The 16,633-nt window shown below is 38.5% G+C and overlaps 1 protein-coding gene across 4 annotated transcripts; it reads left to right on the top strand.

The window, feature by feature from the left end:
- The first annotated feature begins 1,032 nt into the window (after positions 1-1,032).
- Positions 1,033-16,633, top strand: LOC4350352 (phosphoinositide phosphatase SAC7). Of its 4 annotated transcripts, none has more exons than XM_066305519.1 (20): positions 1,033-1,245; positions 2,156-2,532; positions 2,613-2,704; positions 2,860-2,917; positions 6,091-6,156; positions 6,257-6,313; positions 6,396-6,429; positions 6,564-6,644; positions 6,808-6,914; positions 7,294-7,380; positions 7,571-7,648; positions 10,076-10,146; positions 10,222-10,320; positions 11,228-11,327; positions 13,785-13,893; positions 13,997-14,069; positions 14,700-14,793; positions 14,968-15,057; positions 16,042-16,108; positions 16,324-16,633. In XM_066305519.1, the coding sequence occupies exons 5-20, from the start codon at positions 6,154-6,156 to the stop codon at positions 16,452-16,454; spliced, it is 1,281 nt and encodes a 426-aa protein (XP_066161616.1). In that variant the 5' UTR covers positions 1,033-1,245; positions 2,156-2,532; positions 2,613-2,704; positions 2,860-2,917; positions 6,091-6,153; the 3' UTR covers positions 16,455-16,633. The 4 variants fall into 4 exon arrangements, with proteins under 4 accessions (XP_066161616.1, XP_066161615.1, XP_015615366.1 ...); XM_066305518.1 differs by lacking the exon at positions 6,091-6,156 and adding an exon at positions 1,338-1,414; XM_015759880.3 differs by lacking the exon at positions 6,091-6,156 and adding an exon at positions 1,338-1,448.

Here is a 16,633-nt window from a genome sequence, read left to right as displayed (position 1 = left end):
TACTTTTTCTTTTTTTTGCTTCACCCAATGCAACGCATGGGCATTTTGCTTGTGTGTGTGTGTATAATGCAGATTCGCACTCGGGTTCATATGTACCTACAATCTACACTGTTGATGTGTTCCAAGATTCCTGCTGCAAAATGTAGCTAACCTTAACGAAATGAATGCTTACTATAGGGAGAAAAGATAATTAGGATTAGGTTGGTTCACTATATGTATAACATGTATGTTGCATTTTTTACCAAATAAATTTTTCAATAATAATCATATATAACATTTATATATCTAGTGCATTGTATTTTTCTAACCCTTATTTTGTTTATAACATGATATTTAGTCAAAATGAGAAAACAATATATCTACTATATCACCAAATTGTCATCTTGCAAAAATGATATTTCCAAAATGATATATATCCTACCATCAAAAACTACATAAACAAGATAATTTATATAAACAAGGTAAACTACATAAACAAGTTTTGCATAAGAAATACAAAAATTATATAAACAAGGTATTTTACACTTGTAAAAAATATAGTATAACATGTATGTTACATTTTGTTAGCACCTAATATACTAGCCTTGTGGGTACATGTGAACTTGCGTGCAAAAAATCCAACTCTTATATATATATATATGATAAAAGTAACTTAGTATATAATTAAAGTGATTTACAAGCATAAATATTTTTTTCATCATAATATAATCATGTAAGATCTTGATGTACAGATATAATTGCAACGAAACGATGTAATCGGGTCGTAGATCAGATAAGTAATTTAAGAGAAAAAATTATTTGAAATTTAGATGGGTAATGAGGATGCAAGTGGCAGGTGCTACTACTTTTAGTAAGAAGGGTAACAAGTTGATTACACACTGCACTATTTTTGGTAAAAAGCATGGTCGCTGGTTAGCACAACCGAGTGCATGCGCTCCCTGTAGTCGCATCCATAAGAAAAATAATCAAAAAAAAAAAGGAAAAGTACTAGAACGTGAGGATTTTATCAGCCAGGCCTCCGACATTGTTGCTACCCACCAAAAATGGCCACCATCGCCCCGCTTCTAGTGTGGCCCTTCCCTCTCCCGCGTTCATCTCACTACCGCTAGTTCCATCCCCTTCTCCACTTCTCCGAGGCGATTCCCCTTCTCCAATCCATTCATTCCACCCTCTTCCGATCCCCAACCGCCGCTGGTCCGTATCCATTCCACTCTCCTCCGACCCCTACCGCTGCCGGAGTGCTAGGTGCGTCAGGATCTAATCCCTCTTTGTGTGCTTCGTTTCCTACGGCAATTTTGAATTGTTTATACAAAATTTTGGGGCGCATGATTTGACAGTGAGACCGTGATGGATCGATCTTGAGGCGCTGAACGTACTGCTTGCCAAAATTTCTCGGTTTTGCGTCGTGGTGCGGGTGTGTGAGGAGCGTTTTGCATTTTAATTTTAGGGTATGAATATTGACTTGTCAGTGCATAATTATATGAAATCATGGAATAGCATTTTGTAGAAAAAAAGAAAATGTGAGTCCTAGGCACTGTTGGCATGATTGATAGAAAACTGTGTACATTTTTTATGATGCAAGGTCAGGATCATGTGATGAGTATTAAAATCAGGTTATGGATTTTCTTTTCACATTATATTATCTGTGCATTCTTATGTAATAGCTTTCTTGTTTATTTGACATTTATAGTTATCCGGTTTGATTTCCCTATCTATCTATTGTGATAAAAAGGATACATGGCAGGGTACCTTCCCTGGCCCTTTTCGTCATACTTGTTTGGCTTCTTGTCTCATATGCTCTTTTTGTCTTGCTATATGCGATATGATATGATCATCGGACCATGGCTATCTAACAGTTCTAGATGCTGAAGGATGTTGGTTCCATGGCCCACAAATCCCAATTAGTTTTTTAAGGATGTTAGTTTAATGTGCATGTGTTTGTATTCTATGATTACAATAGGCTTATCCTTACTAGGAAAATCCTGACACTTGTACTGTTATTGGTTATTTTAAGAGCACGATAACATTATTCAGGTATTCATCTGTTACTATTGTTCCAGTATATTATGGGCATCACATGTCTTGACTGGTTATATCTGTGGCCCATATTTATCATTCTGATGATTTAACATTTACTCATGTATTCCTCTATCAGGGCATCACACGATGAGTGTTGCAACTGAAGCATGCCCTTCACCAAAGCTACACACAAGACTAAGGCTGTGGGAGTTTGCAGACCGTTACGTATTTGAACCAGTTGACGGTCTTGCTGATTTGTTCCTGTCAGTTGATCGGACAAATGGATCAATGAGTCTAGTGGAAGAGTTGCCACCTCGTGGTCCCTCTACAAATCCTAAAGTTAGAATAGTTTTTGGTGTGATTGGAGTGCTCAAACTTGCAGTTCGGTCGTACTTTCTTGTGATCACTGGCCGTGATTGTGTTGGATCCTACTTGGGGCATGCAATTTTCAAATTGACGGGACTAAAAGTTCTGCCATGCAATAACTCGTTAAATACTTCTTCTGCTGAGCAGGTTTGGAAGTGATTATTTGGGCCTTATTTACAATTTCTTTCCATCCATATTCCATTAGTCATTCCATAAAGCTCTTGCAGAAGAAAATGGAATCAGAATTTTCGGAACTTCTGGATGCAGCAGAGAGGACTATAGGCCTGTACTTCTCCTATGATGTCAACTTAACACTAACGTGGGTACCTCAATGAATATTATGCCTTTTTTTTTCTTGCAAACATTTGCCTGAAGTGTATAGAGGGGGTTCCATCTTTCTTTTTTTTTTGTTATCTTCCTCTTCTTTCGTTTTAAGTTGGTTAAGCATTTATCTCTGCCCCTTATATGTTGTAGTTCACAGAGGCTGCATGATCTAGGAGATCAGTTTAAGTCACTTCCACTTTGGAGACAGGTTTGTTGCCTAGCTCCTTACATAATTCCGTGGTTTGCTTGTGCATGAAATTCCTGATCTTTTTTATCCTTTCTTATATAATCTGCAAGCTTCTATAGCTTGTCCTCAACATCTTCACATGATTTATACCGCTTTCCTTATTATGGAACCTAATTGTATATTTGGTTATTACTTATTAGATCAGTGGATTACACTTGTGATGTAGAAAGATGGAATTGAAGTTAAAATTTTCTAAATGCAATGTGTTTCATTTGGCCGATATTTGTTTTTTAGATAATGGAAGCTTTATTAAGACTCAGTTAAATACACCAAGATGATACATTCCAACTGAGTCCACCCCCGGCCTCTGCATAGAATGCACACAACCAAAAAACTGGACCTAAGAACACTTCCCCATCACAAAACATAGAAACTAGTGGCTATCAATCCGTAGACTAGATCGCCACCCATGCTCCTGGGTAAAAAACTCCTGTGCCACCTAATCCAAACGTTGCGATACCACCGCAATAGTATCCCGAAGTCCCTGTTTGTGGAGGATGGCCCAGGAGCGTAGCCACCGGGTGACTAAAGTAGTAACCTGCAAAGGAGAAGACACCACCTTGTTATCAAAAATTACCTCGTTTCTGCTTAGCCATATGGACCAACAAAGAGATGCTGCACCCATCAAAAGCAGATTTCTCATGTCTTTAGGAACACAAGTAAGCCAACGCCCAAACAAGTGAGTAATATTTTGAGGAGGTTGTATGTTCGAAGCCATATGAACAACAGACCATACCAAGCGAGAAACACGACATTGAAAAAACAAATGTTGAATGGTCTCTTCCTTGTGACAAAAGCCATGTTGAATGGCCGATATTTGTAGTTGCAGCTAAAAATTTTTGATGCTCAATTTGTGGTTAATATTTTTTCATGAGAAGTCACGTGTGACAAAATTGTAACGATGTGATTTTCCATTTAAGAAACTCAATTTATAATACCACACACTCCTAGTTAGCATATTCCTTCCTGAGAAAATAGCTATCATACAAATCCAAGCGAAATGAACCAAATGCATGAAAGCTATATCGGAACATGTCACACAATAGATTCTTACTTAATTTGTAAATTATAGTTTCTAGTTTTAAATAGACTGTCAAATGGAAGATTCTCAGTTCAATGAACAGGTCCAAGAAGCAAGCAGAAGTCCATAGCGTACCTAGAATAAAATATTCATGTGCTTCAGTTTAAAAATATTTTCTAGATGTACAATATAGTATGTTTGCTTTTATTTCCTTGTCCTGATTTCTTAAGAAGGATGTGGTGGGAGAAATTAGCAAAAGCTGATGTTACATTTTGATTTTTCCGTGATGACATTTGCACCGTATTTTAGAATATTGCTAACACTGTGCCCATTGGTAATGATTCTACTAGCATCCTGCAAAATCTTCAAGCTTATCCTTTGGATTCTTTTAAGGTTCATTGACCTTTTTTTTCTTGAATATGCAAGAGAAATACGTATCATTTCATTAAGACAGGAAAAAAAAACGAGGAGGGAAGAAAAACCCTCCCTCACCCTACAAACAAACAGGACCTGAGGTTACATATGAAAAGGAACAAAAACAACCTTACCCAAACGGGGTTAGCGACCTACTAGGGAAATATGTGAGCTTAGAAGCTCCGGCCATACACCATAGGTCATACTCATTTGCCACCGTTTGGATGACAGACATTACATTAGGATTGACGCCGTTAAACAAACAGTCGTTCCTATGCTTCCAGATTTCCCAAGCCACCAAAATGATAACTGTATTGAGCCCTTTTTTTTTGGAGTTTTGATCAATGCCTCTTACACTGCCTTAGGCCACCAACAGCATAAGCAAGTAGAATTTTGACTTGGAGAAATGGAAATCAGCCCCAACCTTTGGAGAATTAGTGACCACACTTGTTGGGAAAAGACACAAGTAACTAGGATGTGATTAATGGATTCCTCAGCCTGGTCAGAAAGCATACAAGTAGCAGGATGTGGCAGTCCACGCTTGGCAAGGCGATTAGCCGTCCAGCAATGGTTATTAATTGGAAGACATAGAAAAACTTGCACCACAAGGGCGCCTAGCTCTCCCAAAGTCTTCTGCATAGTGAGAATCTGATTGTGCCAACAAAGGACTCATATGCTGGTTTGCACGTGTACGATTCCGACTTTGTGAACTTCCAACGTTACCATCCTGCAAGACCGCATTGGCCACTCAGTACCAAACTTGCAAGTATTCTATAATGACCTGGACAGTGAAATGTTCATTGACTTATTTTACGCTTTCTTATTAAATGTTATAACTCTGTGAGGGACAGTGAGAAAGGTGGTGCAAAAAAAGGAAAGAACACACAGATGGAGCCCATGTCATGATTAAGACATCTTGTTTTTCATAAAGACAATCGGAAATAGAAATGAACGCTAGCTACGACATACAAATGAAAGACAAACATGTCATAGCATGGTTAGCAATCACAGTGAATATCTTTTAAAACTTTGTTTGATGGTATTCACTGAAAAAACTGTTCCGTAAACAAAATGAAAAATTGAGTTGTAACAACATATGCAAATAATTTTTCAATCCACCGCTTATTTTTATTACCTTTTTACAATTAAGTCATTGACCACACTTTTAGTAATACTAAGGACTGTTTTGGTTTGATACCAAGACCCCTTCCAATATTTTGGCCACTTGAATAGTAGTTGTGATGCATTTGGGTTGGAGCCATATTTTTGGCAATGCCCATGTCCAAATTGGCAGCAGTCGAAAGCTGTCTTAACCTACAAAGAATTGGCTCATAATTGGCATCAAACCAAACCAAATCAATACAATCCTATGGACCCTACCAAATAATTGGTAGTACTGAAACTTGCCTAGGTTTCAGCACTACCAAAACAGTGTAGGGTAGTAATCCAAAACAACTTTAATCAACTAATAGAGTTTGATGGTAGTGGTAAAAGTGATAGGAGCATGATTTTTTTTCTACTACTTTGAAGACACAGTTGCCTCCTCCACCCTATGCATGTAGTGCGAGAAAATCCCATAAACCCCTCAACACCTTATTTGCCACTATATACTTCCCATTTCTTGAACGTCATTTGAGTGCAAATTTTATTTCTCTTGTGCCATTTTCATACATAACCAGTTAAGTGAGTGCAAAAGCAGGAGCATAATAAGGAATTGAAGGAACGCTCAGTGGCATAGGAGGAATTTTCTGCAGAAAATGAAATGGTTTAATAAACTACATGAGTACACTTTGGACATGTTAATAAGTCTTTTGATGCTTTACTGGTTACTTTTGCACCAGATTAATTAATTATACCTTTTGCAGGCAGAACCAAGATTTCTTTGGAACGGTTACTTGTTGGAGCCTCTAATTGAGAACAAAGTAAGATTAGTGTTGTTATTAACTGTGGATCGTGTGACCAATATTTACAATTAATTTTGATTTCCCTTTTGTCCCTCAACAGCTGCACCAATACTTACTACCAGTCATTCAAGGAAGTATCCTTCACCTCATCGTAACATCTCAACTTATTACCTGAGATGTTAGATGACTTATGATAGTTTATATTTAGGTTACCTTTCTGTTAAGGTCATATGTCAATTTGAACTTCTGCAACTTAACTAAATATCAGGTTTTCAGAGTATCCATGCAGAAGTTGGGTCAGAGAAGGTAAATGTGACCCTGATTGCACGTCGGTGTACACGTAGGATAGGTAAGAGTTACGAACCATCAAAAGCTTATTCGCCATTTTCTTTTCATTAAATGTTACCGTAGTTAGAACCTAAGGTAAATTTGTATTCATTTGCTATTTTACTATTTTTGGAAACTGAATGTCAATGATCGTTTAGGAATTTACGAGCTGTTCTTTGTTGAAGGTACCCGGATGTGGAGGCGAGGAGCTGATCCAGAGGGTTATGCTGCAAATTTTGTTGAATCAGAGCAGATAATGCAATCGAAAGAATTTACAGCATCATATGTGCAAGTAAGTTTCTTCACTCAATTGAATGACACATAGGGGAGCTAGTGTCCCCGTTTGAGGAATTGACATGATGCAATGTCCCATTTCTTTTTTTGAAAAAATAATGATTTGCATACACATAAAGTTATGTTAACCTTCATATTTTGTTTCCAATTTATCTTTGGAATCAACAATCGAAAAGGAAAAAAGAGTCAATCATGCACAGCTCATGTACGCTAAAAGATTTCTTGTCTTCCTATTTGTATCTTGATACTAGCGGTGAATATGACACTAAAAGTTTGCAGGTTTTCCCAACTTTTTTCTAGCACCTTTCATATTTATTTTGGCTTACAGTTTATTTTTATATTCTGTGATAACTTTGTTACATTGATGTGTATTGCAGGTTCGAGGTTCTATGCCTTTTTTGTGGGAACAAATTGTTGATTTGACATATAAACCTAGTTTTGATGTTGTCAGAGTAGAGGAGGCGGTGAGTGCTCTCATCATACGATTTTTTTTCCTTTTTATCGTTGTTGCTCTACTAATTTCTCGTTGTTGCTCCACTAATTTCTACCCCTTCAGTTCATGTACATATTATGAAGATCTAACTTAAGTATTTGCAATGTAGCCATTGCTTATACTTTTCTTGTCATAAATTTTCTTGGATTTGATTTCTGCAGCCTCGTGTACTTGAACGGCATTTTCATGATTTACAAAAGAAATATGGAGCTGTCGTGGCTGTTGATCTTGTCAATACAGTAAGTATTGAATTCTTGGACCCAAACCAGTCTCTTCATTCTGTTTGTCATGTATAACAGTCATGTTGGGATTCCCTACCATTGGTGTGCAAGTTGACTGGCCTCAAGGCAGCTTGTCAGACTTTACACAGTCTTCAGAAGTCTAATTGTTGGCATATTTAGATAAAACTGGTCTTAATTATGCATATCTCTGGATAAGTCATTTTGTTGTTTCATTAGATGTTAGTGGTTTTAGATAACTTCATCTATGAAAGTCCTGCCGCATGATTGAAGAAAGAAATACCAGTTTCACCTATCCCTTGCCATCTGGAACCACATCATAGATCCTTAGCCATTCCACAGGGTCCAGGGCCTCATCTTGATACTTCACACAGTTGCAACATCAAACCCACCCCCCTACAAATCATCTAGGCTGTGTCATATGGTTGTCTTGATTGCAGGACCAGAATGAGAGTTCTTCATTTTTTTCCTCGAAAAAGCAAGAGAAATGTGTTTCATTTCATTAAGGGGAAGAAAAATAAAGAACAAAAATACAAAGTAGGAGAACCAGAGTACTCTCACCGAAAAAACACACCCACACACCCCAGCCAATACTGGCAAGCGCTAGCTGCCTAGGTTTGCTGCTCCATTAAGAAACTTTTGGAGGGCAAATGCCCCTGCTAAACACCAAAGGTTACCCTCATTCTCTACCACCTGCAAGACCGCCGCAATTCTAGGATTGGCGCCATTGAAAACACAGTCATTTGTAGCTTGGCTCCACTACCTCAAAAAACAAATAGTTGAAGGTTGAGGCACTGCATCAGATATCCCTTGCTTCAAGAATAGTGCCGTCCACACTTGGCAAGAAAAGACACAAGAAATCAAAATGTGTTTGACGGATTCTTCACTTTAATCACAAAGGGGACATGCCGCGGGGTACTGCAATCCGCGCTTAGCAAGTTGGTTGGCTGTCTAACATCTATTATTGACGGCCAACCAGATGAAGAACTTACAGCGAAGAGGAGCCCAACTCTTCCAAATGTGATTCCAAGGAGCAAACTTGATCGATCCCAGGAAATAAGCTTCATAGGTAGATTTGCAAGAATACATCCCATCAGCCGTTAGCTTCCAAACATGTTGATCTTGTACACCTTGTAGCAGAACCACCTCTTATACCAAAACCCAAATGGTCATGTACTCGTAAAGAACCTGAATAGATAGCTCCCCATGTATGTCAGCCACCGATCTGTTGTTCTCCAAAGCCTGCGCCGCAGTACGTTGCTTCCTTGCCTCTTAGAGATCAAGGCAAAGAGATTAGGGGCCAGTTTTGCTATTGTTTTCCCTTGCAGCTACCTATCGCTCCAAAATTTGGTATTTTCTTCATTCGCAATTATAGTTTTGACAGCCACATTGAAAAGAGAATGGACGTTCTGAGGCACATGAAAAGATAAACTAGCCCAAGGTCTAGCAAAATCAGTTTTTTGAAGCCATAACCACCTCATGCATAATGCTCATCCCATCTTTTCTAGGTTAAGGATACCAAGGCCTCCATAGGACAAAGGCCGACACACACGATCCAAAGAGATCAAACAATTTTCTCCATTAGTGTTTTCTCTTCCCTTCCATAAGAAGCCGCGATGCCTTTTATCTATAGCCTTGACCACCCACTTAGAGATCCAACGCCATCATTGCATAAAAGCCGAGAGGACCACCATTACTGTTATAAGCCAGCACGCCCTATTCATTAAAGAGGCTTTCCAACATGGTAAATTATCTGCCACTTTGTCCACAAGGGGCAACAATTCTGTCTTGGTTGGTTTACATATTCTAAGAGGAAGTCCGAGATAAGAGCAAGGGAAGCTCATCACTTTACAAGACAACTCATTAGAAATCACTTCCAGATCATCTTCCAAGCAGTGAATAGGAATGCAAGAGCTCTTCATCATATTGGTTCTTAGTCCAGAAATCTGACCAAAAACTCCAAAATCTGCTTGATAAGAGATAGGTCCCCACTTGTAGGACACAAGAACATGACCACATCAGCCGCATACAGAGAAACCCGGTGTGTTGTTTGCGTGACAGCAAGAGGCTCCAGGAGATATCCATGATCCGCAGACTGCCACAACTGAGTTCAGTATGTCCATAACCAAGATAAAAAAAAGAAAAAGAAAAAAGAGTTCTTCACTTTGACGAATAGTGTCCCATGTTCATTCCATAAATTGCATTTTTATCTCCGATTTTGTATATTCTGTTCCTTGAAATAGAATTAACTAGTTCATTTCAGCTTATATTACATAACGATAATTGTTTGCTCTAGAATTAGTTAAATGTTTAGGAGTTTTGCCTCTTCTTATTTTTAACATGCTAGTAATATGCGGTGGTGGTACTAGTTTGTTCTACTCCTGTGTGATATTTTTCACCTATCATATACCTTGTTAATATATTCAGCATGGTGGCGAAGGTCGCCTGTATGAAAGATATGCAAAATCAATTGAGCCTATCTTGAGTGAAGATATAAGGTAAGTTTTGCTCCACTCTAGAGTTATTCTATTGTGGTTTACTGTTTATAATTGCATTAAACCTAATTATTGCAGATTTGTGCATTTTGACTTCCATCAAATCTGTGGTCATATTCACTTTGAACGCCTTTCTCAACTGTATGATCAAATTGAGGATTATCTTAAGAAGCATAGGTATGTTGCTAGAAGATACAAAGTACTACATGTTTTATCATTTATAATTTTTGTATAATACCTCTTCACATGACATTGGTACATTGACAGTCTCTAAAGCACATGTTTGATCATCGCCTTCTCAAATTATATATTTATCAAAATAATTAGAAATATAATTGCATGAAAATGAAATATATTAATAACATTTTACATATCAAATCTTAATATCTTTGCATTTATTATAAGATTGTGGGGTTGATTTTACACATTCAAAAAATGCCATTTGATTTGGTAGAGTATATGTTAGCATGAGTTTTCTTCTACAGAATTTTTCTCTGTTTAACATTTCTGCAAGTGTGAGTATCTGCATTTTCTATTTGAAAAATCAGTGCATTTCATGTAGAGAATAATGTAGCTGATTTACTATTCAGTTCCTTCTTTTGCCAAACTACTATAGCATATATGCAGTAATGTGCTTTCGTTTAATAACCCTTGTTTCGTTTAATATTTCTTTCATTATAACTTATAATTATTGGTAGTAGGGACTAGCATACATGCATTGAAAAGCGTACACATATTTTGCTATATGCTTCCTAGTTTTGGCCCTGTTCCTGTCAAAGGGAAAGCAAATTTATCGTACATTAGTCAAACTATTTTGCTTCTTTTTCTATGTTCTTATGTTGCCATCTCTACATGGCGAGAAAAAAAAAACATTTCACATCTACCTTTCCCACACAACAAGAAAACAAATGGCAAAATGGTAGCTGCATCTGACACTTTTGGTCACATATGTTATATAAAACCTCCTAGCTGAAATTTGGTGAGGAATTTGGATTAAAACCCAAGGAATGTCCCAAAAGAATCCCTTTCATCCAAACTCATATTATTTCTTTGTTCTCATAGTCTTTTTAATTGTATGGCATAGGTACTTCCTTTTAAATAGTAAAGGTGAGAAAATGGAAGAGCAGACCGGAACCGTTAGAACAAATTGTGTCGATTGTCTGGATCGTACTAATGTAACTCAGGTACATACTTCCAAGGACAGCTTTTTCATGATATTTTGAAATGTAATTCTAGATACTAACAAAATAATTGCTGATGTGGTAACTATCGCTTTAATTTTTTTTTGAAAGAATGGGATGTACTTTAGTACAGTATTGTAATCTAAGTGCAGTTTTCAAAAGATACAGAACATCACATAATCGCTCCTAGGTTCTTCTAGATAGTGTTTAGTTTGGACGAGGCCCTCACCCTGAATTTGGTTGGTAGGACGAAGTGGAATGAGCCGGGACGAGTTCATCCAACATGATAGAATATTCGACCAAGATGCAAAACGGTGTTGTACCAGAAATTTTGCTAGATGAGCTCTTCCCACCTCGCACGTGATAGCTTTTGCTATGTCTGGTCGCTGCGTGGATATCAGCCGGTGAGAGAAAAGCGATGGTGCATGCATGACTCTGGTCTATGAGGAGACGTTGAAGCTAGTGAAGAGGATGCCGCACGCTGCGCCAGATGGGGAGAGGCCGTAGTGCCCTGTCCTAGAGTTGGACAAGGAGGCCGACGTCATTGCGTGTGCCAGAGGTGGAGGCAGCTAGAACAATGGAGCAGTCTGGGGAGGCGAAATCATCCAACTGCCTTAAAGGTGATATGATAGACTTCTGACCGCGTGGGGGAAGGGCGCAAGGCATCATTCATCCAACCAACACAGAAAATAGAGAGGAGGCGATCCTAGAAGAAGCACTCTGCCATGGATGAGATTTTTCGATGTGGCTGCCTTGAATGAGATTGATGTGTTTGCCATGTAGAGAAGTAGAGGAAAAATGCGGGGAGAATGGAAAGTTGAAAATAGAACATAATTCTCACCTCCTAAAGAGAAGGTTTTCTTAACCAATCCTGTTCCAATTTAATTTCTTCAATCAAACAATGGGATTGATGGGGTTATATGCATTGGCTCATGGAGGTCATAAAACTTGGTTATGTACCTAGGGGTGGTTCTAGACATTAGTTATGCACTGCCATGGTGTCAAACCTTCACGGGGTGAATTTAATACTAGGCCCAATAATAGTGGCTCTTGTAGCCCGGACTGTGGTTTTGGTGCGATTAGTCCCACATATAGAGTTTAGGTAGGTACAAACTGAGGGATTTCTGACCATAGTATCTTCGTTTAACACTTCTACACAACGTGAGGAGTTTAGTCGATATGGACTTTGGTTGGTAGTAGAGCATAAACCTTCGTTACACAAGAATGTGCGAGCAGATCACCACATTCTAGATTGATCTTGTCATTGGACATTCAAAAAATAAATGATATGTTGTTTCATCCTTGTCATTGGATAACTTCAGTTTGGATCCATTTGAGAGAAGGGTTGTTGGCAGTACTAGGTCACCCACATTCCTTGTAAATGTATAGCCATGCACCATGTCCAGACAATAGGTTAAATAGTCCACATTGAAGTCTAAACATAGAGTAACTAGACATGCATAATATAAACATAAAGTGTGAATAGACGAGGTACCAACAGATAACAAATAGTAAACTAGAAAGAAATAATAAGATCACATCAGAATTTTACCGGATTGAAGGGATAGGAGTTTTATTCCATCGGGGAGAAAAAATCATCGAAGTGGTACAAATTTGGAGTGTTAGCATTCCGGCCTATAGTATTTTTCTGGTCTCTGAGATTTCTTTCCTTGTCAACTATCTTTTCCTAGCTGTTTCCACCCTCTCGAGAAGAGGGGCGAGTGAAGTGAGAGTGGAGCCCCCTATTTATATTAGAAGTGCCTTGGGCATATGGGTTTCATCTCCACCAGGCATGGAGGAATGAAGTGGCATGAGGCATTTCTCCCACACTGCATGGAGCATACAAGGAGGTGGAGTAGCAGCTAAGGCATCTTGTGGGGCTAGCCAACTTATGTCGGTGTGGGATCGACTGGGCTACGGAGTGGACCGGCTGGGCTGTAAGCTTGGGCTGGCCAGGCTGCATGCTTGGTTTGGGACCGGCCGGACTGCATCCCTTGGTTGGCTAGGCTGGTTGGGCCGTTGCATACGTTGCCTGGCATTGTTCTTGCATTTTTTTTGAACTTCCTGATTTTGCTTGAATATGTTGATGCACTTATTACCGGCTTACCGCCAAAAACTTGTTGACACACCAAAACTCGTGGATACATTAAGGTTAGTGCCAAAATAAATACAGCATTTATCAATACCTCATTTATTCATAAGTATTTAAGGAGTACAAAATATCACTTTTAGCATTTTACGGGCGTCAACAATGCTCCATGTGGAACTAATCTCACCAAACCACACCATGGGTTACATCACTAGCAAGTAGCAACTACTGGGCTAGAATATTACATTCAAAGTATTTGTAGTTGTGTGGGGATCCTTATGTCTTTCTCGAGCAATTACTTTGTTTCTTTGGCCTTCTCCATTTTTTTAATGTGTATGTAACTACAATAGTCTCCTTAATACACAAAACAGAGCATGATCGGGAGAAAAATATTGGAAAGCCAACTGCAAAAAATCAGTGTTCTTGGTGACAACAATACAATCAGCGATTATCCGGCATTTGATGCAGATTACAAAGTTTGTAAGTGTTGCATATGATATTCACTAAACATGTTTGTTAGTATGTCCCCCACATTTGTCTCACAATGTTGCTGGTCCTAAACAATTGCTGACTTCTTTTTCAGTGTGGGCCAACCATGGCGATGCAATAAGCACTCAGTACTCTGGAACTCCTGCCTTGAAGGGAGACTTTGTGCGGTAATTTGTGTTTTCAAGTTTTTGTGAATTCTCTTATTTAGCCCCTTTTCCTTTGCACAATTTGGACCTACTAATTTCAGAAAAAGAAGTAATGATTTGATTGCAACCATAAGCACGTTTAAGCTGAGTTGCTAATGTTTCCTTATGAAGCAAAGGTTTTGTAACTTGTAAGATCCTTTAACACCTAGCCTGCTAAACATTTTCTCTAGTTTCATGTTGTGAATCTCCTCAATAGTTAAACCTTTATAATGGCAACTTTTAAACTGATTTATTTCTTGCTCGCTGTGAAAAGTTATCTTCTCGTCACCATCAGAAAAATTACTTGTTGGATTATGTTTAGTTGCTTACTTCCCAGTATCAGGACTGAGCTGACACCTAAGATGTTGACACAGTTCTAATGCATGAGAGTGCAGTATTATAATTAAATTACTGACAAACTACATGATCACATAAGGTGCAAAATAATACTATCGTTCTGCCAATGGCATTGCCACATGTTTTCACTTTTTCCTCTATTAATCCGCTGTCTATGATCTATTTCTTCTTTTGGTTGTTGGATCTTTAGAAACAAATAATGATTAATTAGTTATTTGTTGTTCTTAACCTAACTATATCTTATTTATTTATTAGGTACGGAAAGCGAACTACACAGGGAATTTTAAATGATCTGTGGAATGCAATGGCTAGATATTACCTGAACAACTTTGCAGATGGTACTAAACAGGTATGTTGCTTACTTGGTCTCACCATTGATGGGCTGGAGTGAGTTGGATTTTGCTATTTTAGGTTTGCTATTTTATCCAAGACATCATGGACGAGTGAAGAAAAGATCCCTTACGTTGGTAATGATGGATCAAGGCATAGTGATAACTCATTATTTGTTTATTGTCTTGTATAGGATGCCATGGATCTTCTTCAAGGACATCACATATCCTCAGTTAGTCGGGATATGCCAACTCCAACCAAAGGACTTATAGAGAATCACGCGGTTGGTTATTTTCTTTCTATTACTTGAGATTTTTTTTTACAGATGAATAATCCTTAAGTTGCATACCGTGAATTGCATTTATTGTTCTTACTCTTGGTTCTGAATTCTCATGCTTAAAAGGATTGCAATTTACAATGAATTTCTATGCATAATTTTGATGTTTCCATCTACTTACTAGGATAAGTTGACAGCGGTGATGCTATGATCCATACCAAGGTTTTGAATACCAGTCTTTCTGGAAAACCACTATATCCATTTTTTTTAATTCACAAACCATTTACCAGCCGTAACCGACCATGAACCAGTTTTTGATGGAAAATTTTGTATTAAAACTTATGGCATGGATAATGCGTGCTTTTTTTTAATGACTTAGTATTTATCACACTTAATGCTGCAAAAAATATACAGCTCATAATGTTCTGACCGGAAATACCAGTAACTGGTTTGGAGCTCCTGGCCGGTAACCAGCAGTGTAATTACCTGCGAAGATTTCCACCCCTGATGTATTCCCTCAATTTAGTTCTTTCGTGTTGATAGAGTTACATGGGCATTTGAATGTCGTTATGCATATCTTAGTGGAGATATTTGTTGAATAGTCCCACATTGGTTGTGGAAGGACCTAAGATATAAGTGGGGGAGCCCCTCACCTCAATGGCTAGCTTTTGGGGTGGGAAAGGCCCTTTACGGTCTTACAATTGGTATCAGAGCCTGGCTAGGTTAACATCTCTGGCCCGATGGACACAGTATGTGAAGGTTTGATGGACCGTGGGTGCCTGCGGGGCCCGTATACCTAATGGACCGTGGGCCTGTTCTGTGGGGTCTATACACGGTGAAAGGCTGAGGGACTTAAGATATAAGTGGGGGAGCCCCTCACCTCAATGGCTAGCTTTTGGGGTGGGAAAGGCCCTTTACGATCCTACAATATTTTTCCATATTTAAATTAGGATATTTTAGTGGAGAACTTACTTGAGTTTTCATTTGCAGTCCTTCCGCCTTGCTTTTGCTCTGCTTTTGGCTGCCGTGATATTCTTGATAATGTCACTGAGAAGAGGTACTATTTCATCCTACCGAAATGGCAATGATTTAAGTTAATTTATGCAGATTAGAGGCACTCAACTGTTGTAAACTTGACGAGTTGTTTGCAGCCAACATATTACTATGTGGAAACAAATACATAACCAAGTCACTAGGCCAAATTCACTCCAACAAGTTTAATTTGATCCTTCTTCATGCTTTGTCATACTAACTTGATTCATTTCCTTGCAGCACGTAATGATGTTTTCCATTTGGTGCTGTCACTACTATGGTCTGGTTTTTGCTTTGGCATCACGCGTTATGTCAAAGCTAACGGACGGAAGTTCACGAACCGTCCTCGCTTTCACCTATCGCGCCATTGATGCGAACAAAAGGGATTATATACACACTCATGGTCGACTCACCTTTCTGGGCATGCATGTGTGCTCTCAGTTTTGTATCAAGTTTAACTTTCCCTCTTTGTAAGATTTTGCACATGTTCTGACCATCACGGCTTTATATTTTCTTGTTGAATGGGAACATCAGGAATTGATTTGTTCTA

This window comes from Oryza sativa, chromosome 11 (assembly GCF_034140825.1).
Source record: "Oryza sativa Japonica Group chromosome 11, ASM3414082v1".
NCBI lineage: Eukaryota > Viridiplantae > Streptophyta > Magnoliopsida > Poales > Poaceae > Oryza > Oryza sativa.
The sequence above is the reverse complement of the archived record's forward strand: the minus strand, read 5'-3'. Positions and strand labels throughout refer to the sequence as shown.